This window comes from Danio aesculapii, chromosome 24, assembly GCF_903798145.1.
Source record: "Danio aesculapii chromosome 24, fDanAes4.1, whole genome shotgun sequence".
Taxonomy (NCBI): domain Eukaryota; kingdom Metazoa; phylum Chordata; class Actinopteri; order Cypriniformes; family Danionidae; genus Danio; species Danio aesculapii.
The window spans coordinates 19,815,186-19,839,875 of NC_079458.1; the positions used below are offsets into that span (position 1 = coordinate 19,815,186).

The following is a 24,690-nucleotide window of genomic DNA, read 5'->3' on the forward strand; positions in this document are numbered from 1 at the left end:
AGTTATGATGTTGAGTTGCCAGATATTGCTGTATTACCGAGACAGATTGAGGGCAGCAGCTGTTTTAATGTTGTTAAAGTACAATTTAATCTATTAGTGGTGTTTAAATGAGCAATATTACACTCATAAAAGAGCCATATCACACAATTATGAGAATGATATTGTGTTTAAACAACAGATCGATAGCAGAGGTGTGAAAATAAATATGAAACACTTGGATGTAGCCAACACAGATTTTTTTTTCCACTTGATAAGATAGTTGACACACAATAATGAAAATTTCCTCAAACTTTTTTCTGTTGAACACCGAAGAACTCACCAAGCAATCTGGTGATTTAAAGACATCTATAGATGTCAAAAGAAAGACGTCTTACCTAAAAGAAGGAGAAGATTACATTTGGGCCGTCAGTGAAAATCTAATAGATTTCTAACAATCCGCTTGGTAAGTCCTGATGAATACTGTTTCTGGGTTCAAGTCGCAACAAATTTAATTTATGACTATTTATTCTTATCAAAAATCAAAGTGAATTTTGTACAAAATCATATTATACACATCTGTCTCTGGACTTGCTGCATCACAGAGATCAATATTTTAACAATTTATAACAAATGAATCACATTCTGGCCATCTGATAAAGTCAGAATTATTAGCCCCCATTTGAATTTTTTTTCTCTCTTAAATATTTCCTAAATAATGATTGACAGAGCAAGGGAATTTTCACAGTATGTCTGATAATATTTTTTCTTCTGGAGAAAGTCTTATTTATTTTATTTCGGCTAGAATAAAAGCAGTTTTTAATTTTTTAAACATCATTTTAATGTCAATATTATTAGACCCTTTAAGCTATATATTTTTTGATAGTCTACAGAACAAACCATCGTTATACAATAACTTGCCTAATTATCCTAACCTGCCTAGTTAACCTAATTAACACAGTAAAGCCTTTAAATATCACTTTAAGCTGTAGAGAAGTGTCTTAAAAAATATCTAGTCAAATATTATTTACTGTCATCATAGCAAAGATAAAATAAATCAGTTATTAGAGATGTGTTATCAAAACTATTATGTTTAGAAATGTGTTGAGAAATCTCTCCGTTAAACAGAAATTGGGGGAAAAAATTAAACTGGGGCTAATAATTCAGGAGGGGCTAATAATTCTGACAACTGTATATATATATATGTATATATATATATATATATATATATATATATATATATATATATATATATATATATATATAGCCTCCCTATACCAGTTTGATAGAGCACTTGAACCCAAAAACTGTCTCGCATGACATTAGATTGAACAAGCAGAATATGACTTGACTGTGTAGTCATTCATTCCTGTCTCTCATAGTCTATTAGATCTTCACTGATAGCCCAAATTGGTAGCCCAAGAATGTTGGTAACCTGCAGTGGTGTAAAGTAACAAATTACAAATACTCAAATTACTGCAAGTAGTTTTCTAATGCTATCTTGTGGCAATTCTTAACGTTTTTGTTTTACATTTGTTCAACGTTTAGGTTTTTTTTCCTCCAGTAAGGAATTGTACTTTATTAAGTAGTTTAATCAATTTGTACTTTTACTGCTTTATCTGTACTTTTACTGCGCTATTTTCCTTCAACCTGCAGTTGCTACTATATATGTTAAGTTTTTTTTTTGTTTATTTATTTTTTATTTGACATGAGACAGCAGTCCAACTCAGCTAATAAACCAAACATTATCACAATTTATAAAGAGTTACTACAGTTCTTACATTTTAATATGCAACATAGGCTCATTCTGAAAACGTAGCCCTATATACATTCCTATAGATCGCAAATAATGTAGCCAGAAGTACGTATGGCTGCATTTCGTCTATAAAGCAAATGCTACGGGGCGGTATGACACCGTTCCTTTTCGCACTTACCAGCTGACCGCTTACCTCCATGTGGACGACTTTTCCACTGTTAGCAGTTTGTCCAGTCGCAGTCCACGTACGTTGGTGGACTTGTGATGTGGAGAGGAGTTGACCATGATGACAGTGTTCGAGTCTGGACGGTTCTAGAAAGCAGGTAAGATAAAAACAAAACCCAAAAAATGAAATAAACAAGTAAATAACAGGGTGAGAATGTGGTAAAATCTGAAAACCTGGTAAAATTCAAGTAAGAGCTTTTTGTTTTTTCCTGGATTGCTTTTGGAAACACTGTCGGTTGGGTTTAGGGAAATGGATGGGCGGGTCAATCTGTGCTTTTTGAAAACACTGTCAGTTGGGTTTAGGGAGGGAGGAGGGTAGGTCAGTCAATCGGTCAGTAAGTCAGTCAGTCAGTCGACAGTGGCCTTTAGTGGATTTACACAAAAACACAAGGCGTGAATGGCTCTCTAGAAAAATGTGAGATCTCACAATGTGTACACAGTGGCGTCTGGTGGATTCGCAAAAACAAAAACTGCAAAAAAAACGTACCTCCTGCGACGTATTTATTTGGCACTCTCCAGAAATGTATATAGCGGTATGTTTTCAGAATGAGCCTAGGTTGATAATGTTACTTTGTATGAAAAGCCAGCCTGATCTCACGAGAAAACGTAAGTATTTTACGTTTTGTCAGTTTAGTGGCTAATTCGTTCGAGTTCAGTCCTACGAAATTGTACAATTTTAAAAAGGAGGCGTGGCACCTAACCCCACTCCTAAACCTAACCTTCATTGGGGGATGAGCAAATCGTACTAAATTGTACGAATTAGATCGTACGAATTAGCCACTAAATCAAAAATTTACGAATTTAGATGGAAAAGCAGCAGCATTAGTTCTTCTAATAACTCTCAGAATGAATCGTGGATTAACCACACTGTAAAAAACGATATTTTCAAAAGCAATGGCAACATCTGTTTTAAATGCTACTTGAACTTATTTTAATGAGCTAATCAACTTTAATCAACTTTTAAGTTATGCAATACTTAACTTTGATTTAAGTCTGTTCAACTGATGTAAGGGTGCTTTCACACCTAGACTTTTGTTTCGGAATCTGGTGCGTTTCCCCAGTTGGTGCAGTTCATTTGGCATATGTGAATCGTGCTAGGATCCGCACCAAAACAATCGGGTTCGCCTGAATGAGGTGGTATCTGCTCGATTGAAACAAACTCTGGAGCAGCTCGATTGAAGTGAGAAAGCAAAACAATCCGAGCCCGGATATATCACAGTGTATTATGGATATGTAATAGGCATATATTCGGCTATATGAAGAGAGAATTATGAGTAGGGCAGGATGTCATCATTCCTACAGGTAAATGTGTGTTTCTTGTCAAATATGAAAGTGAAAGTATGCTGAACTATTAACGAGAGCTGTTTATCCATTTGGAAAATTGACCGAACTGCAGTCTTGGTTTATCTGTTATTTCTCTCTAAAATGTGCTGTAAAGCCTATAATACATAATTCTAGCCAAGGGAGAGTCCTACCTCTGATTTATATTTGGTGACGATGTCTGTGGGGTATCACCATTCAAAATTAAAGCGCAGATTTTTGCGTGTGTCTTGTTGCTTATTGCCATAATTTAAAATAAGGACGCATTACAGCTAAGCAGGACTCAAAATAAACCCTGAAACTCTGACCAATGTGAGGAGAGTTTACTCGCACGTGACTTGTTTTAGCTTTTTTTGGTCCGTTTAGAAACTTTTCCGTGTGAAAGGGAACCGCACCAAGTACAAAGTGCAACATTGTAACAATTTTAATCGCTGTTTTGGAACAAAACAGGTGTGAAAGCACCCTAAGTTGAAGTGACATAAAGTTAATTTAAAAATAACTACTTCCAGGGGCAAAGGCAAAGTAAAGACTGGTCAGATTAACATATTTCAGAACAACTATACAAAATGCATATTACCAGAAAAAACCTTGAGTCTTGCTCAAACAAATACGTAGTCAACAGCAGCTACAAAGAAAGCCACAATTAGTTTGCAAACTGTTTAGGAATGTTTCTCTGTGAAACGTGTAACAGTTTTAACCCACGTTTAAAACAAAGCGAAGGATCTATAGGATAGCTATATAGGCTTTTAATTTTTTTCTCTCTTTATTTTGCTCATTCATTTTCTAATAGAAACTTGATGGCCTTCAGACCTGACTTTCATAGACATGCAGTACAGACAGACTCCTTTTGCCTTCTGCAGCTTGCATAACATAGTTATACAACTATAACAGTTAATGTTTAATGTTTAGAGTGTTTTTGCAAGGTTTCATAGGAAGTAACTTTCATTCAAAGGATGCACTGACAAAAATAGTTGACTGTTGTGCGCATTAGCTGGTCTATCAAGACACATTTCTCACAGAATCACATCTCAGGGCTGTAGGCAAAGAGATATACATGACACAAGTGTAGAAATAGTCGATAGTTTCTCTCCTGATACCAGCGGAGCTCCGACACAAAAGCCTTTCTCCCACAGAAATCCGGCTAAATCACGGAGATCTGCTGTGTAGCACATATCAATTTTTCCAGCACGTCCATCGAGACATATTGTTTTCATTTTCTACCATTAAGATCATCAGCTGTTCACCAGAGTCACAGCTTTGCTGGAAGAAAATCAAATCAGAACTCAGAGTTAAATGCATCAGTACTGATTTTCCAGCAAACTGCGCTGTGTGTTTCTGAATGTCATGACTGGTGAGGTTTTATGGAAATGTACATCTTTTAACAGACACCGAGCCAGAGATGCTTGATATTTAAGGGAGATGATCAGTTATGTGCATATTTTTTTTGTGAAATGATGCATTGTGGAGGAGCAGTGATTAGATTAGGAGTCATATTAAGGCAGTTTAGAAGAGGGTAAAGCACTTGCAGTTATAATCTGATTATGGGTTTGAAATAATTAGCATGCTAATGTTTCTCTTGGCCATTGTGGGTAGAGTGGTGCTCAGAGCTATTATGTGTTTTATTGCTGAAAGCTGGAGAGTGTGTGCGTGTGCTTTGTTTGTGTGTGTATGTGTGTGTGTATATGTGTGTGTGTAGGAGCAAGTTTGTTTTTTGCAGTATGGATTGATGAGTAAAAGGTGTGCATGCGTGCGTGCGTGCTTGCGTGCTTGCTTGCGTGCGTTTGTGTGTATTATAGTTTTTTCCAACTGCTTACACACATTCTCAAAACAGTGTCACTTTTTTTCCAGACTCTACACACAATTCTCAAAACTGCACAGGCACACTTCATTAGAAATGCCATAAACGTGTATCAGAATGAAGCTTCTTTCATAATAGTAAATGTTTGAATATAGCATGTAAACACTGTTGTTCTAATTCTAAAGCTCTTTGCTCTTTATAGGCTTCTATCTACAGTACAATAAAATGTTTTACAGTAACAGTCATCTGCTGAGAAGTGTAACAGGTCCATTGTAAACCACTGTACACCAATGCAATGAAGAAACAAAAATTAGTTATTAGGCCAAACATTATTGTTGTATATTGCATACAAAAAACATAAACATGGTGTATGTAACAATGTAAAAAAATACAAAATTAATAATAATAATAATAATAATAATAATAATAAGCATATTTAAAGCAAAAGTATGTTCTTTAGAATACAGTGAAGAACACAGTTGTGTGTGGGGGTCTCGGGGAGAAGCGTGCATTGTCTGGAGATGTGTCCTGCAGGCATAGGGTTGGCCATCATACACTTTACAGAGCCAGGCTGAGATAATTCCTTTCTTTTCTAAAGGAATTTAAAATTTAGGAAAGGTGAATCTGGGGGAGGTACAAAAGTACAAATTGTGGATGGGTGGCAAACCAGTTGTTTTTTTTTTCCGGACCAGAACAGCCAGTGTCCCATCACCTTTGGCCTATACTAGAGTAAAGCAATTGGTTCAGAAATGAGTGTTTCCACATTTGAGAAGCATGTGTGCATGATCTGGTGAATAAGTGTAGCATTTTGATTGGTTGGGTTTGGAAAAAGAAAGCAAGTAGCTTGTGTTTTACAGTGTAGGTCGAGAACTGTGTGTAGTGTTTGGGAAAAAGTGTTTTATGCAATTGAAAACTTCAAGGCTTCAAGGCTGAGAAACAGCTTCTGGTTTTGGAGATTTGGGGTGTAGTTTTGCATTTTGAGTGAGATGTTTCAGAAATTGTGACAAGAAAAGGTTTTGTGTGTAATCAGTTGGAAAAAACTATGAGTTTTTCATGGTCTATCCTGATTAGTAAAAAAGCTGTGTGTGTGTGTGTGTGTGTGTGTGTGTGTGTGTGTGTGTGTGTGTGTGTGTGTGTGTGTGTGTGTGTGTGTGTGCGTGTGCGTGCGTGCGTGTGCGTGTGTGTGCGTGTGCGTGTGCGTGTGTGTGCGTGTGCGTGAGCGAGTTTGTGTTTCACAGTCAGGCTTGATCAGTAAAAGGTGTGTGCATATACAGTGCATCCCGAAAGGATTTTAAGAGCTTCAATTTTTCTACTTTTTTATGTTACAGCCTTATTCCAATATGGATTAAATAAATTTATTTCCTCAATTCTTCACACACTACCCCTTAATGAGAATGTGAAAGAATGTGAATTTTCTGAAATTGTTGCAAATTTATTAAAAATAAAAAACTTGAAAAATCACATGTACATAAGTATTCACAACCTCTGCTCAATACTTTGTTCCCTCTATCCTGATTAGTCTTCCAGTTCCTTCCCACAGCATGATGCTGCCACCACCATGCTTCACTGTAAGGATGGTATTAGCCTGGTGATGAACAGTGCCTGGTTTTCTCCAAGAGTAACACCTGGCATTTACTCTAAAGGGTTCAATTTTAGTCTCATCAGACCAGAGAATTTAGTTTTTTATGGTCTGAGAGTCCTTCAGATGCCTTTTGGCAAATTCCAGGTGGGGAATGTCTTTCGTATGGCCACTCTACCATACAGGCCTGGTTGGTGGTTTACTGCACAGATGGTTGTCCTTCTGTAAGGTTCTCCTCTCTCCACAGAAGAATGCTGGAGCTCAGACAGAGTGACCATCGCTTTATAGATCACCACCTTGACTAAGACCCTTTTCCCCAAATCACTCAGCTTAGATGGCCGGGCAGCTCTAGGAAGAGTCCTGGTGGTTCAAACATCCTCTACTTATGCATGATAGAGGCCACTGTGCTCAATGGAACTTTCAGAGCAGCAGAAAATTTTCTGTAACCTTCCCCAGCTTTGTGCCTCAAGACAATCCTGTCTTGGAGATCTACAGACAATTCCTTTGTCTTTCTTCGTGCTTGGTTTGTGCTTTGACATGCACTGTCAACCCTGGGGCCTTATATAGACAGATGTATGCCTTTTCAGATCATGTCCAATCAGCTTAATTTACCACAGGTGAACTCCAATTAAGCTGCTGAAACATCTCAAGAATGATCAGTGGAAACAGAATACCTGAGCTCAATTTAGAGCTTCATGGTAAAGGCTGAGAATACTGATGTACATGTGTGATTTTTATTCTTTTTTTATTTGTAATAAATTTGCAACAATTTCAAAACATCTTTTTCATATTGTCATTATGGGGTATTGTGTGTAGAATTTTGAGGAAATTAATGAATTTAATCCAGTTTGGAATAAGGCTGTAACATAAACAAATGTGAAAGAAGTGACGCGCTATGAATACTTGGAGTTTGTAATGGGACCAGTGTGCAGTAAGTTGGTAAACATTTTGTGTGTGTGTGTGTGTGTGTGTGTGTGTGTGTGTGTGTGTGTGCGTGTGTGCGTGAGTGTGTGCGTGCGTGCGTGTGTGTGTGTGTGTGTGTGCTCGTTTGTTTATGAGTTTGTTTCACAGTCAAGCCTAATGCGTGTATTTGTATGTGCGTGCGTGTGTGTTTTTTATGGTTTATCACAGTCAAGTGTGTGTGTGTGTGTGTGTGTGTGTGTGTGTGTGTGTGTGCGTGTTTATGAACCAGTTTGTTTTACAGTCCAGCCAGATGCCCGTGTGTGCGTGTGTGTGTGTGTGTGTGTTTGTTTATGAATGAGTTTATGTTTCACAGTCAAGCCTGATGCGTGTATGTGTGCGTGCGTGCGTGTGTGTATTTTTATGGTTTTTCACTGTGTGTGTGTGTGTGTGTGTGTGTGTGTGTGTGTGTGTGTGTGTGTGTGTGTGTGTGTGCGTGCATGCGTGCGTGCGTGCGTGCGTGCGTGCGTGTGTGTGTGTGTGTGCGTGCGTGTGTGTGTGTGTGTGTGTGTGTGTCTAAATCCTTCTGTGCTGGCCAAAGAGGTCTTCCATGCCGTGAGCCCTCGGGTAGCTGTGTGCTTTTGAGATAGTGCCGCTGCCCACTATCCAGGGATCCGGGCTCTATCAGACCAGGCTGTAGGAGGGCCGGAGGGGGAGTGACGCTGATCCGGTTAGAGCATTGAGGCTGGAAGGGATTTTTAGGCACAGAGGGGAGACTCATTCCTGATCTCTGTGACCTTCATACAGCTGTTCTGAAGTGACTAGGACAAAACACACAGAGCTCATTACAGTGGCAGAAATCAAGACAGACTTCATTATCCACCTTCTTTCATGAGTGAATACTGCATTACCAATTACCGTTCGCACTTCTGGTTTGAGGAACTTCCATTCAAAAGATCTGCGTTATGACCTCTAGTGGTATTCCGTAACAGAAAGGGGAATGGTGTGGGAAATGAATGAAAACAATAATATGAAAAAGAATGTCAAACTAGAGAGATGTCAAAGGAAAGTGATTTATTGTTTTTATTTCAGGAATCAGTGGCACAATGGCTCAGTGGTTTGCACTTACGCCTTACAGCAAAAAGGTCTCTGGTTCAAATCCCAGTTAGGCCAGTTGACATTTTTGTGTTGAGTTTGCTTGTTCTCCCCTGTTTGTGTGGGTTTCCTCCAGGTGCTCCGTTTTCCCTCACAGTCCAAAGACATGTGCTATAGGTGAATTGAATAAGCTAAATTTTATGTAGTTTATGTGAGTGTGTGTGTGTGACGTATTTCCCAATACTATGTTGCGCCTGGAAGGGCATCCGCTGCATAAAACCTATGCTGGAATAGTTGGAGGTTTATTCTATTGTCATGACCTCTGAAATAGAGACTTAGTGTGTTTTCACATCCGTGGTTCGGTTCATTTTGTCCAGATCAAAGGCAACAAATTATATATTGTAGCATTTTTCCGTTATTTTTGGGTCCTTTTCACACCACACTGATTGCTTTGGTCCGAACCAGTTGAAAAGAATCAAGATGCAGTCCACATCCACATCACTCATTGGCCAGATGTTGTTGAACATATTTCCTAAACTGCTTTTCGACTGGTCAGCATAAACGTGCGGGAAAATGCGACGACGAGAGTATGAATTACAAATGAAACCATTAATACAAAGGTAATATGGAACTGACAGTGGCACAAAAGTGGCTTCAAGTGAAAGTCTGTGTCATTCTTATAACAGAATGCGTCACACAGAACACAAAATACCTCACAGATTTCATAATAATACAAAAATATATTTTTTAAAAATGTATGTTAAAATTTGAAAGATTTATTTTGAATATATTGTCCTTATGAGCAGCAGAATGTTATAGACCAATGAGATTTTGCTGGAAGCTGAGCTATCTAACAACCACTATAAAACATTCTAACAACCACTTATAAAGCCTTCCAAACCGCATAGCAACCCACTGCTGAACACATTCGAGACATCACATAGTAACACACTAGGAACCACTCTGTACTCTTGTATGCAATATTGATAAAATAAAAATTTGTAATTATGTTTATTTATCTGCACACTTCTGCTATTAATAGCATCCTGTACATATATTAATTTATTGTAAATCTGTTCATAGCTAATACAGCCTGTATATAATGTTCATAGTACATCCATCTTTAAATATTACCATAGTTTTTCTATAACTGCACTTTATAACTTGTACCTGTATCCTGCACTCGCTGCTATTGCACTGCTGGTTAGACCGAAACTGCATTTCGTTGCCTTGTACTTGTACATGTGTAATGACAATAAAGTTGAATCTAATCTAATCTAAAATATTTTTATATTTTTATTTCTTTTTAACTTACCATAAAAAATATTTTGCAGAGTATGTTTTGGGGCTGGTGTCTTAAGTGTTTTTGAGGCCAGTTATGGATAAATGGGTATGACACTAAAGTCATCAGTAGGTGGCAGCAAGGCCCTGTCTTAATGAGTGATTGTGTCATTTAATCAACCAATTAATTCAAACGGCAGATTCTTTTAGATACAAAGACAGTAGCTTATGAATGGACCACTGGCTCATATGATTTGTTCGAAAACAGAATAACAGATTACACAGTGTTGCTCTGAGACATTCTTTCACAAACAAATGCTAATTCACCTTTCAGAAAGAGCTGCAGCTACTCCGGGCTGAAGTCTAAATCCAAATATTTGTTATGAAATTAATAGTGCAGCTTTAGTTGTGAGTATGAGGAGATGTGTGGTTTCTGTGTGTAGAAAATGTATGTGATTAAAAAGATATATACACCAATAGTGAATTGGCATGGCAAAAATAAACATTCTTAATTGCGTTCTTTAAATAAATTTATCAGTTTAAACTTGAAAAATGCAAGACTAATTAGTGCAAACTGCCAGTGCTGAAAATAGCAGTAATGCAAACGGGTGCTGCTATTGATAATCAATGTCAGGTAACATATGTGAGTGTGTGTGCTGGATTTAGAGCAGCTGAAAACTCTTCATTACGGTTCTTAATGTGTCGAACGAGCACAGGCTGGTTATTTTCCTTAACAAAACAAAATGACAAGCAAAAGTTTGAATAATTGAAATAAATCAACACTTTGAAACCAGCTTTGTTGATTTTGTCAAGCTTTGCAGTGACTGTATAATAACTCATATTCAGGTTTCTGATGTATGATTGATTAAATAAACTTGGACACCTTGCAAAACATATTCATAAGAGTGGTAAATATTGTTAATTACTTTCATATGCATAAGAAAAACATACTTTTAATGGATTAAACAAAATAAAAAGCAGACTGCTTATAACTCTCTTGTAGAGATTTTGGCAAACTAAGTGTTTTTACACATACTCCTGGCTGGATCAAGCATGTTTGATTTGTGTGGAGTAGAGAGTATTATTGCTTCTGTGTTTTTTACAGAGCATGTGGCATACTAAATATTCTTAACTCCCACAATATATGCACTATTTATTATAGACCCTAAATATCACACACCTATTCAAAACACATCAGCAACTGCATAACTTTTAAAAACATCAAAGAACAATATCACAACTGCATCGCAACATTCTAATAACCAGTCAGAAAATACTAGCAACCACAGAGCATAATTCTAACAACCACTGAAACACATGTGTAGAGCAACATTCTGACAACCATTCAATGCACTCTAGTAACCACATAGCAAAACACGAACAACCACTCCAAACACTCTAGAACATGCATAGCAACATTGGAAACACCAGCAGCTCCAAGCAACTAACAAGCATTCAGAATACCCTAGCTACTGAATAGCATTATCCTAGCATTACCCTATGAAACCTTACCAGCATAGCAACACTCTAACAACCAATCAGAACATCTTAGCAACTGAGCAGCAACACTCCAACAGCCACCCAGGAAACCTTTGCAACTTTACTACTGCTTAGAACCATTCAGAATACCCTAGCTCTGGGGTCTCAAACTGCCGGCCTGCGAGCCATTTACGGGCTGCCCTCCTCCTTCCGGACCGTAACTGATGTGATAAATACTTACTATCATTGTTGTGCAGTTGCATCTAGCCACTTGTGGTTTTGACCCACTACCTAGTCGACATTTAAAGTACTGCATTCGGATTAGTTTTACTTTCATTTTCTCCCAGTGTATGGTCGAGAGTAACACGTATGCGTTTTAATTCTGTGGCTGATTTAAACGTCAAAATACATGTCCGTAAGTGCTCTATTTTTGTAAATATTCAATGGTCATTTGATTATTAGACTTTTATACCACCTGTATTTTGTTGTACAAACACTTATTCATGGCTTACACATTGCTAATATATGATTCAAATTGTCTCATTTTCCTCATATGCATATTAAGATTTGCATAAAAACTGTGTACATTGGTAAAATTGTACTGCTGGTTGAATTGAATTTGTTAAAGTAAACTTGAATATGTACATATTTTCCCCTCTTTGTTGTAGTTTTACAATAAATAAATAAATAAATAAATAAATAAATAAATAAATAAATAAATAAATAAATAAGAAAGCTATTGAGAAGAACAATTGCCAGTAAAGTCACTTAAGTTACCCAAACTGCTTTCTGCTGTTCTTACGTTATTGGAACAGTACAATTGGTTGGGACAAAATAAAAATTATTATGCCTATTATTTGTAGTATTTTCATAGCAATTTAAACTACCCCTTCAATATGTACAAGAAACAAAAAGCTAGAGTTTTGACTGCATAAATCTGTGGAAGAATGAGTTTGTATCTAACACTCAGCCAAACACACAACAATTATAGATTAAACAAGGTCGGGAGTCAAGTTTTTGCAGTTTACTGCGGTGCAAAGTTCAAGCTCGGTAAACTCTGACCTGCGAAATCGCATCATGTGATTGTGTGAGACCAATCGAGGATCAAACATGACCTCTCTGGACAGAAATTTAAAATATAGAGCAATCGCTCCCTTTTTTTACATATCTAATCATCTTATTTAATCCCGCTCCGTTTCGCAGTGCCGTACGACAGAATTTCACAAGCTCAAACTCTAGTGTGACCGCAGCATAATGCTTAAAATATAAGTCATGTCTGTTGTCCTAAGATCTAAGATGCATCAATTATGTCAGGTTTCCACTTTTTTCTTGTGCTTGAACGTTAAAACGGGCCTTCTATGAATTGTCAGTAGTTGAAATGGCACCCTGCCAATTAGAGTTTGAGACCCCTGCCCTAGCTACTGAATACCGTAGACTGTAAAAGATATGGACGTAGTATCCGTGACGTCACCCATAGGTTTCTGAAGAACCCAAAAGAAACTACCAGTAGGCGTGGCCAACCATCGCCATTTTGTTAGCGTCATCGCACCGACTGAGGTGCTACCAAACTAGGGCAAAGAGGCAGAGCGTGAGCGAAGCTACAGATGTCTGCTAGCATTTTGCTTAGACCGGCGTTTCTTTGGGATAAACGTTTAATATACTTCATTACCTGCGTCTCGTTTGTGTTCTGACCACATGTGCTCAGTTGTATACTATATCAAAGTGTTTAGTCTTTTAAAACACTTTTGTTCAGCCACTAAGCATTGTTCTTATTACGTTTTTCTACGGGGGGAAAACGCAAATTACACTCAAATGCTTCAAATATAGTCTATGTTAGTAAATGCAAGGCTATTTATGAAATCCAGGCATAACACTGTATGACATTGTTTCAGATGACTGTTCATTAGCCTACAGCTAATCAGTCTGTCAGATTCTGAAGTGCATTACAGGTCTAAAGAAAAATATAAATGATAAATGATCTTAAAACAAATACATTTATAGAGATGGTATAAGTGTATAATTTCACTCACCTGGGAAATGAAGGCCACGTGAATGATTTGTGAGCACAATTAAGTGCACACAGCATGTCATATCATCTGATAATTGTAAGAAATAATTCCAAAAAGCAACTGACTGTGTAAAGCCACATAAAACAAAATAAAAATACGATTTATATTACGAGTTCAGCAGCTAATCAGCCGGAATCAGCTGAGGTGAAGTGACTGCGACCAGCGAGACCTAGCTGTCACTCAGGTGGCCACGCTCTTAATTATGCAGACTTAATATAACTCAATATAAATGAAACTGATGAGTTATAAAAAAAAAAAATCATTTCCCTCACAGTTGTCATGGAGGGTAATATTAGCTATATGAACCAAAATCGTTCTTTGTACCAGGCTGTAAACACCTTTCTTTCTGCTGTAAAGTTTTACCCCATTTTAACAGTGGGGTAGCAACAGCATAGCAACACCCTAACAAGCAATCAGAACATGTGGACCCTTTTCACAAGACTCTTATGATGTGTTTAACGGTCATCATAATCTTAAATCCTTGAAAAATTTTAATATTTTGATTGATTTTTTTTTTTTACGTATGAACATTTATATGCATTTATGTATGTATTATATCATCTTTGCGTCAAATTACAAAAAATTAATTCCCGCTTGTGTGAGGTGCATGTAATGCAGCATCTATGGGGCTGAGAGTAAATCTGACGTTATTCTCTCCTCTGGCTGCCGTCATCAGTCTCACGCTATGTTTTTTTTCCTTTTTCTGAAAGTCTTGATAACACCATCGTGGCATTTTTATTTTATTTCAGCAAATAGGATTGTAAAAAAATGATTTGTTGTACTCTCCCATTCACTGCGCTAAAAGTTTACTCAACTATGACGACTTCTGCTGCTGAGAAACCCGGATATGTGAAAAGGGACTATTGCAACTGCATAGGAACTCTCTAACAGCCACCCAGGAAACCCTTGCAACTTCACAACCACTTTCAACCAATCAGAATACCTTACTCAAAAGCAACAATAAAACAATCAAAAAAAGCAATCAGAACATCCTAGCAACTGCATAGAAACTCTCCAACAACCAGTCAAAACACATATATGGAACTGCATAACAATAATAAAACTTCACACAATATCTACTCAGGATAATGTAAAAGTGCAGTTTACTTGCATATGAGTTGTGTTTGTCATATGCCATCTTCACACTTTTCTGTCGTGACTTTTTTTTTTTTCAAAGGATGGCACTTCAAGGATAAATGTGTTATTTTTGTACAGTTTCTTGTTTGTCATGAGTCGGGGAAGCTGGGTAAGATTGGAACTGGCTGTTACAGGACCTGTTGGAAACATCCTTCATGCTGTCATGCTAAACAGCACTAATCATGAATAATGATGCACATCTCTGCATGTCCAGCCTCATACAGACAGCAAACCAGGAACAAAGACGAAAGAGAAAAAGAGAGAGACGTCTGGACTAAACAAACAGTAACTAGCAGAAGGGAAGGAAGGCCTAAAATGAGGATAGACATGAAGAAAGAGAGAGAGAATAGGCTATGGAGTTTGTAATGGGACCAGTGTGCAGTAAGTTGGTAAACAGTTTTTTTTTTTGTGTGTGTGTGTGTGCGTGTGCGTGATGGTCTGATTTGCAGCCAGCGCTCCTGCTTCACCCAGAGAGATGATCAGCCTCAAGGACAGGAAGAGCGAATTCGACTCCATTGGAAGCAATGCTACTTATCATGCAAATAAAGGAGAACACACTGCCAGAAAGGACACAATGGCAGGTACGTAGGAGGAAGATGTCCACAGCTTTGTTAAAGAACTTAACATAGGGCGACTAAATCAGAGTAAAAAATTCAAGTGTGGCAAAATTTATTGAATGGGCAAAAACGTCTGATGACTGTTTCTGAAGAATGCAAAGGTTTACACAGAACTATTTTGAATACTCATGACATTTATTATAATTTAGCTTAATTTAATGTTACGTGATATGTTAGATTACAAAATAAGTCATAAGTGTCAGGTTTTGGAAATTGTATGTTTGAAGAGATACTATTTGAAATCTTGAATCTGAGGATTCCAAAAAAACTCTAAATACTAAGAAAATCACCTTTAAAGTTTTCCAGATGTAGTTCTTAGCGTATGAAAATATAAGTTTTGAATAAGTATAAGAAATTGACGAAATATCTTAATGCAAGATGGTTTTTACTAAATGTTCTAGTAATTTTTTGAGGTGTATTTTTGGATATTCCCACAAATACACCTATGCAACATAAGATCAGGGTGGTCTTTTTTGGTGCAGTGTCACATATAGTGAAAATCAAAGTGATTTAATATTAATGAATGGATCGATTTAAAACTCTATCATGTAATTGACCATGATTTTCAGAAAACACAACCCATATAGAATTTTGATATGCAATATCATAGGCAATATATGCAAATGTGTGTGTATGTGTGTATACATACATACATACATAGATACATACATAGATACATACATACATACATACATACATACATACATACATACATACATACATATACACACATACATACATATACATACATATACACACATACATACACATACACACATACATACACATACACACATACATACATATACACACATACATACACACATACATAAATATACACACATACATACAAATACACACATACATACATATACACACATACATACATATATCTATATCTATCTATCTATATATATATATATATATATATATATATATATATATATATATATATATATATATATATATATATATATATATATATATATATATACAAATACTATATATGTACAAATACTATATATGTGAGCAATATCACACAAGTAGCAGTATGATATGGCTGCATATAGTCACTGGTGGGAGGCAAGCATTGGCTTGAGGCCTCAGGCTGAGTGCCTTAGTGTCCCACCAGTGACAATATACAGCCATATCACACTGCTACGAGTGTGAAATTGTGTTTATACAACAGTTCCACGGCATAATCATGTTAAAAAAATAAAATCAGACTCAGTGTCAAAAACACGTTTGTATGAGGAACTATTTTCTTCCACCATTCATTCACATTTGCAGCTGACGTCAGAACAGCAGAAACCCTTGCTACTTCACCAACGTCACTTTGGAGCTAGTGTTTGAATAATTCTCTAGCATGATGTCTAAAGTGATGACAAAACAGAAACGCCATCAATATACAGAGGTTTCCCAGTATTTCTCTGTTGCAATCGGGAGATCACAATTAATCAAAGCAAATCAAACACTACCAGATTACCATGGTATAAATACAGCACTACAACATACAAAAGAGAGAGATTGACTTAGAATGTCACTTACTAGTTTTATAATTATTTGATCAGCTGTAATTTGAAATTTATGCAGAATTTTTCTCCTTAAAGACTTATTATGTGGTCTTTGTTACCATCTTGTGAAACCATCAATTTCTGCCAATGTGCTGAATCTCTGAAATTATAAATATTTTAAAATTAGCATTATCCTTATAAATAAACTGCATAGTTGCAATCTAAACAACTCCTTGCCTAAAAAATGCCTCCAAAGTACATTATGTTGTCCAACAGCAATATTTGTCAAACTCTGCTTGTCATGACTCACGTGGGCTGAGTAATACACAAGGGTGAAGAGGCTGTACGAGTGCTAATATTGCAGAATATATATAGGAAAAGTCACTTCATATAATAATAGTTCATATAATAATAATAATAATAATGATAATAATAATAATAATAATAATAATAATAATAATATCAATAATAGTTTATATCCACTGCACAAGTAGCCATGTAATAAGTACCTTGGAATATAGTGCTGAACCTTATTCATTATTTGTTCATGTTAACTAATGTATTAACTAACTCCTGACTATATTTGTAAGTCTACATTAACAAATATTTTTAATAAATGTGTTCTTCATTGTTAGGTCATGTTATCTAATGCATTATCAAATACATCTAGTGTATGTGTAAGTAAATATTAAACTAATTAAGCTTTTGATGTAAAGAGATAAATTAGTGTGTGTTAACAATAACAATATATCACTGAACTAAGTCATTGTTTACCATTAGTTCATGTTCACTAATGTATTAACTAACATATCAATATACATTAGTTACTGTGAGATTAACTAAGATCCCGTATTGCCTAACAGATGTGTTGTTCATCGTTAATGCATTAACTAACAATTATAATATAACCGGTAACATTTTGCAATAAGGTTCTATTAGTTAATGTTAGTTAATGCATTTACCAGCATGAACAAACAATGAACAATACATTTATTACAGTATTTGTTCATCTTAGTGAACAAAAATCCAGCTGTTCATTGTTAGTTCATGTTAACTCATGGTGCATTAACTCATGTTAACAAGCATGCATCTGAATGTTAATAATGCATTAGTAAATGCTGAATTATTTATTAGTTAATGCTAGTAAATACATTAACTAACGAAACCTTATTGTTAAGTGTGACCATGTAACCTTATTGTAAAGTGCTACCTGGCTTATGTTAGATGTTATTACTATTTTAATATATGTGGCATTGAAAAAATGAACATTTGAAGTCACAGTTGGCCATGTGACTTGCATTTGCTAGAAACAGTCATTAGAATTTCTTGCTACACCTTTAACAGAGTGTCTTATTAAAGCCTGGATTTGTTTCACTATCAACATATGCAATTTTTCCAAGTATTTCAACGCTTTATTAAAAAAAGTATTCTCACACATTCTCACTCTGGCTTTCATCCCGCAGTTCAAACCTCCTGTGGAACATCCACATTGTTCCGGAACTCGTATGAGACTTCAAATGACGAGATCAAACACAACCAGGTGAGTGTTGAATCAGCCGGAGACGACTCAACTAACCAGGGTCAAACAGGGACTGCAGATCCCAGACTGTACATCAAATGCGTCTCAGAATTCTACATTACCGTTCTCTACAACCGACGCTATTTGAGAAGTCATTAGCGCGTGTTTTCAGTGCGAGGCAGCTGTCTATCCACCAATCCAGATCTGTGTTGGCAAACAAAAGCCTAAAGATCCATCCATTCTCCAATAGACCTGTCAGATGTTGTTTATTTGACTTTGTTTGCCTGCATGCTATGCTAATGAACAGCAACTATACGCTTCCTGTATTTTTGGCACTTTGACCATATAGAAGATCTATTACTTCTCCTTGACGTGGTCTATAATGGTAAATTTTGCGATTTCATATGGATCAAGTTTTTGCCAGCTGTCCCTGGCACAGTTCCGAATGGTGGCGTATGTTGACAGAAATGCTTTGCCAGACGAGCAGCTGCGAGGAGGCTGAGTGCTGATAAGACTGGCTTCCTCATGAATCTTGCCTTTCTGTAGCTGGAGAGCAGTCAGCTCTGCATCGTTTTCAATTAGTAACATCTCATTTTCTGCTTCCAATCTCTCTTTCATCCAAAGCAAAGTAACAGGAATTGAAAGGGTTAGTTCACTCAGAAGTGAACATTGTGTGATTGGATAAAATGGATAAATTAATAAAATGAATTAATCAGACCCCCAAATAATTTTTTCTTTTTTTTTTTTTGATATAAGTGACAGATTTTTGTGGTGGTAATTCCTACATTTTTGTGCACAATTTTGTGATTAAAAAAATAAAATAAAAGAATATTTAAAAAAAATAAAAAATAAATAAATATATACATACATGCATGCATACATACATTTAATTTTTTTCTCTCTTTTTTTATATTTCCCAAATTATGTTTAATTGAGCAAGGAAATTTCACAGTATATCTGATAATATTTTTTCTTCTGAAGAAAGTCTTATTTGTTTTATTTTGGCTAGAATAAAAGCAGTTAAAAAAATTTTAAAAGCCATTTTAAGGTCAAAATTAGTAGCCCCTTTAAGCTAATTGTTTTTGGATAGTCTACAGAACAAACCATTGTTATACAATAACTTGCGTAATTACCCCAACCTGCCTAGTTAACCTACTTAAGCCTTTAAATGGCATTTTAAGCTGTAGAGAAGTGTCTTGAAAAAATATGTAATTAATATATATATAGAGAGAGAGCGAGAGAGAGAGAGAGAGAGATAAGGGTGTGACAAAACAAGACAATTTAGGTGTTTTTTTTTATTATTGAATGATTATTTTATTTCAATTTTATTTAATTCTATGCCATAAAGGACATGCAAACACTAGGAGCACGAAGAAGCTCGCATTGGTCACACACATCCATCAAGGATCAAGGAATGGAATGGATTGAAGATGAAAATTTATTGGAATGGAAAAACGTGTTCTATGTGAATGCCCCCTAACAGAGTAATTGCACTAGAGCTTGTTTTAATTGAACAACACCATCTATAATCACACACATAATCTCTTCATTTTGTTCTGTGGAGCTCCAAAGATGTTAGTCAGAATGCATTGGGCTATTGTATTATATTTGTAAATCTACATACTGTATGAAAAATATTAGCGGAAACATTCACAAACACAAGATTTATTAAGACAACAGGGCTCAAAAATAAAGAGGTTTCTATGGTCCGGCAAAGACTATAGAATACACAAAACATGTCACTCGTATCTTTTTGAAAGGGGAAAAGTGTAACGGTCAATATGGTAAATAAAGCCCCGCCTACAAGTACAGGAGCCCATTATAGATCGCTATATGCCGAATAAATCCCGCCTTCTAGTACAGGAGTCAATCATCAATCACTATAGACTGACGATACTATGGGGGTACCAGACCGGTATGGAGTAGAGCCGCTGCTCCTCCACATCGAGAGAAGTCAGCTGAGGTGGCTCGGCATCTGTTTCAGATGCCTCCAGGACGCCTACCTTGGAAGGTGTTCCAGGCATGTCCCACCGGGAGGAGGTCTCGGGGAAGACCCAGGACAAGCTGGAGGGATTTTGTCTCTCGGCTGGCCTGGGAACGCTTCTGGATCCCCCAGAGGAGCTGGAGGAAGTGTCTAGGGAGAGGGAAGTCTGGAGTTCTCTCCTAAGACTGCTGCCCCAGCGACCCAGCCCCGGATAAGTGGATAAAAATGACATGACATAAGGAAATCAAGTTATTAAAGTGTATTAAAAAATCCTTCAAGACAGCAGTAATTTCATAAATACACAGAGGGCCAAACTGTATAAATAGGTTTGTAAATTGAAACTAATACTACCAAGACTACCACAAGCAGAGGCTCTGCGTGGCCCTATGCAAAGATTTTGAAGTAAGGCCTTGCGTAATCTGCAGATATTTGATCGGTGCTGACCGCAAATGTTTCAAGATTGTTTGAAATGTAAAATAAAAGCTGACGAATATTTTCTCCAGAATGATGCCTCCTGTACATAGTCTTATTAGAAGCCTGTGTCATTTCCGGTCCAAAAAAACTTGCTGTAACTTTAAGTCAGAATTTGTCAGGGGTATGAATATTTTTGGACTTGACTGTTCACACCCATTTGAGCCAGAATATTGTTTTATTCTTACATAAATATGTCTGTTATATTTATATTAACACAAAATTATTAAGCAATTTTAAACATTAGACCAGTGGTCCTCAACCACCGCAAACTGGTACCGGTTAGTGGATCAACTGGTACCGGGCCACACAAGATATCATTAATTATTTCCATTTTATTTATGATCTGAGTCTGAATGATCTTTTGTTTTGAAAAAAATTTAATTTTGAAAAATTACTATATATATACATATATACATGTATGTATATATATATATATATATATATATATATATATATATATATATATATATATATATATATATATATATATATATATATATATATATATATATATATATATATATATATATATATATATATATATATACATATATATACATACATATATATATATATATATATATATATATATATATATATATATATATACATACATACATACATACATACATACATACATATATATATATATATATATATATATATATATATATATATATATATATATACACACACACACATATATATATATATATATATATATATATATATATATATATATATATTTATTTACATATATATATATATATATATATATATATATATATATATATATATATATATATATATATATATTTATTTATTTACATATATATATATATATATATATATATATATATATATATATATATATATATATACACACACATATATATATATATATATATATATATATATATATATATATATATATATATATATATACATACATCACTTGAGTGACAAAATTAACCCACGAGCAGCAGAATGAGTAAGAAACAGACATCTTTGGAAAGTTTCTTTGCTAAGGGGAAAAGGCCCAGTGAAGGATCCACAAACTGCTAAGGAACAGATCCGCAGCTCATGTTCAACAAATCTGGTTGAATGAATGAGTGCACCGTGAGTCATGTGACAAGAACTGACCGATCAGTTTGTATGAAATATACACATTTCGGTAAACTAATTATCAAACACTGCAGTGCTTTGTAATTTTCTCCATAAATAAAACTTGTATCAGAGTGACAGCTTGTCATCCTCTTAGAAAATGGTTGATGGTCGCCTATAATCCACTGACATCCCCCACCCCCTGGTCTGCTGTAAAATTGTCAAGCGGTGATAAAAAGATTGAGGACCGTTGCATTAGATGCTTAACTTACATTTAATATTCTATGTATATAAAATGTTTGACATTTTAAAGATAACCAGTTTGGACAACACAATAATCAGTACACTTTAAATGTACCTGTAGTAATAGACCATCCTTATTAATGAGCCCTGTTCAACATAAAAACCTCTAAATCAGGTCATTTGCAATCACATCAGTTGTTATTTCCTCCCAAATGTAAGATACAAATCTATATTATTTGTTTCACCTCAGGTCCCAGTGCCACCCATCCCGCAGGAGCCCCCGCTCAAGGACTACGAGCCGTACCCCATCTATCAAACTCCACTAGGAACTTTGAGGAACCATTTTTTGAGGATCAGGTCCATCGCCCCCCGCCCGCCACCGATCTCAATATGCACCTGGGACTCAAATCCACCGGAAATTATGTGGATTTTTACTCGGCCGCTCGGCCCTACAGCGAACTCAACTATGAAACCAGCCACTACCCCGCGTCCCCCGACTCTTGGGTTTAAACGTAGAGGCCGCAAAACTGCATGTGCATGAGTATCACAAAACATTTTTCAGCAAGTTTTGTTAGTCTAAGCTGGTTCCGTGAGCGTTAAAAAAAAAAGAAAAGAGAAAGCGTGAGGGAGAAAAGAAGGCCTTGACAGAGACAGAAAGAATGCGCGAGAGATGAGAGCGAGCACATGCTTTAAAGAGAAGCAAAAGCCTAACCTTTGGAGTAGAAAGTAGGTTTGTATTGAAAGCTATTTGAAAAGTGTGGAAGAGAAAAAGAAGTAGGAAGGTAAGGAATGTGAGCACAACAAAACCAAGTTTGTAGAAACGAGCTACGGGAGCAGCTTTTCACCCTTTTTTTTCCCCAAATGTTCTTTTCAGTCAGTGAATAATTTTTTCCACATTATTTCCATCTATTTTTTAAGTTTATGTAAAGTATTTGGTGTACATTAAAAGATGTGCATTGTGTAAATTTACACAAGACCACGCAGTTCTTCCCGTGGCTTTTACAGTACAAGGAAAAGACAAAAAAAAAAAAAACAAGCAAAATGCATCAACGTTGAGTGTTCATCTCCCAAAATTACATGCGAAGAGAAAGGATGTGCGTGCCAGTATTGTTGATTCTGAAAATGTGAATATGTTTGTGGCAACTAAAACAAAAGCAGATGAAGACCGGAGCGTCATTTCACTCTCCTTCTCTCGTCGACAAAGTGCTTTCTCACTGCCTACAGAAATAGATGTAGATTTTTGACATTTTTTTCAAATTCACTTTTTTTTTCTGGATGACTCAAGTGTGGAATAAAAATAAATGTGGCTGCTTATCATCCACGTTTGCGGGAAAACTGTCCGTTTTAGACCTCGATCTCGGTTTTCTGTGCGAACTGACTGTGCCAAATCTCTTCGATCAGCACTGGAGACATTTATAAGTTGTTCGGTTCGATTTGTACCTGCGTTTTTTTGTTTTGTTTTTCTTCTTCCGTTCATAAGTGTATTTAACTGGAATTAAGCGACGTCTAGAAAACACTGGAATACTACCAGGAGGGCAAAACTTAACTTTGCAAGCTTAATTCCCTCCAAAGATGTACAAAAAAAAGCCCTGTCTCTCAATGTTTAGTTGAGTGTGTGCTGTATGTCGATCAGTGTTTAATATGAGAGGCTTTGTTTCTGACGGTTTGGCTTCTGCTGTTTGACTCGACGACATGATGATAATGAACACTGAGATGTTAATAGAGAATGATAAATATATAAATATGAATATAAATATAGATCTATATAATTTTTATGTGCAGATGTCAGTGTCACTGAAAGCAACAAACCAGAAAAGACTTGTACAAAAAAAAAAGAATAAGCAAAACAATTCTGTTTACCTTCATGTCCGACTGAGAAAAGAGAAAATGAAACTTGAAATGTTGACCTGGTCCCAGTTGTGTTCTTACCAAGCTACATGAATAATCACGCTGGATTTGGATGATGTTCTGATGTCAGGACAATAAATTAATCTTTGCGATTTGGAGATGTTTTTTTTATGTCTACTGTTACCACACCAGAGGGAATGCACATTCAAACCAGTTACAATGGTATCACTGCATGATGGACACTAGGTGGTGCTATAAGTCGCAAGATTTGATGGTTAACTTTTTTTTTTTACTTAAACTAAACTTAAAATTAGTAACAGATGCAGAATATTTTACTCACTGGTATTGGTATTCAATTACTCGTACGCAATTACTTACTGTATTTCCTTTGCACCCACGGTATATTTAACGGATAGAAACACATTAGAAATAGTTCTCTATTGGCAGCAATGGTTCCATGAAGGACTTAAAGAGCCCCTATTATGGGTTTTTGAAAATGACCTTCCAGGTAGTGTGTAACACAGCTCTAAGTGAAGTGAAATATCCCGCTAAGGCTTAAATCTGAAAGTGCACTGTGTTTAAATCTATTGATTTATCTGTAAAAGAGTCGATTCAGGGTGGTTCAAATGAATCGTGGGGGTAACGAGTCTTTAACCATGTCGGTGTGACGTCGAAACGTAAATTGAAACCCACGGCCCTGACCACAAACACTGTAGAAAGAAAAAGAGGAAGACAAACACTGTAGCAGATCCCAGTTGAATCACATCGTGAA

At 36.1% G+C, this 24,690-nt stretch overlaps 1 protein-coding gene across 1 annotated transcript in view; it reads left to right on the top strand.

Annotated features, from left to right (window-relative positions):
- Positions 1-24,070, top strand: part of ctnnd2a (catenin (cadherin-associated protein), delta 2a) — a 644,499-nt gene extending 620,429 nt beyond the window's left edge. The window contains 4 exon segments of the mRNA XM_056450831.1: positions 15,065-15,196; positions 18,210-18,286; positions 22,321-22,381; positions 22,384-24,070. Coding sequence (XP_056306806.1) covers positions 15,065-15,196; positions 18,210-18,286; positions 22,321-22,381; positions 22,384-22,580 — 467 coding nt within the window. The 3' untranslated portion in view covers positions 22,581-24,070.
- Positions 24,071-24,690: the final 620 nt, after the last annotated feature.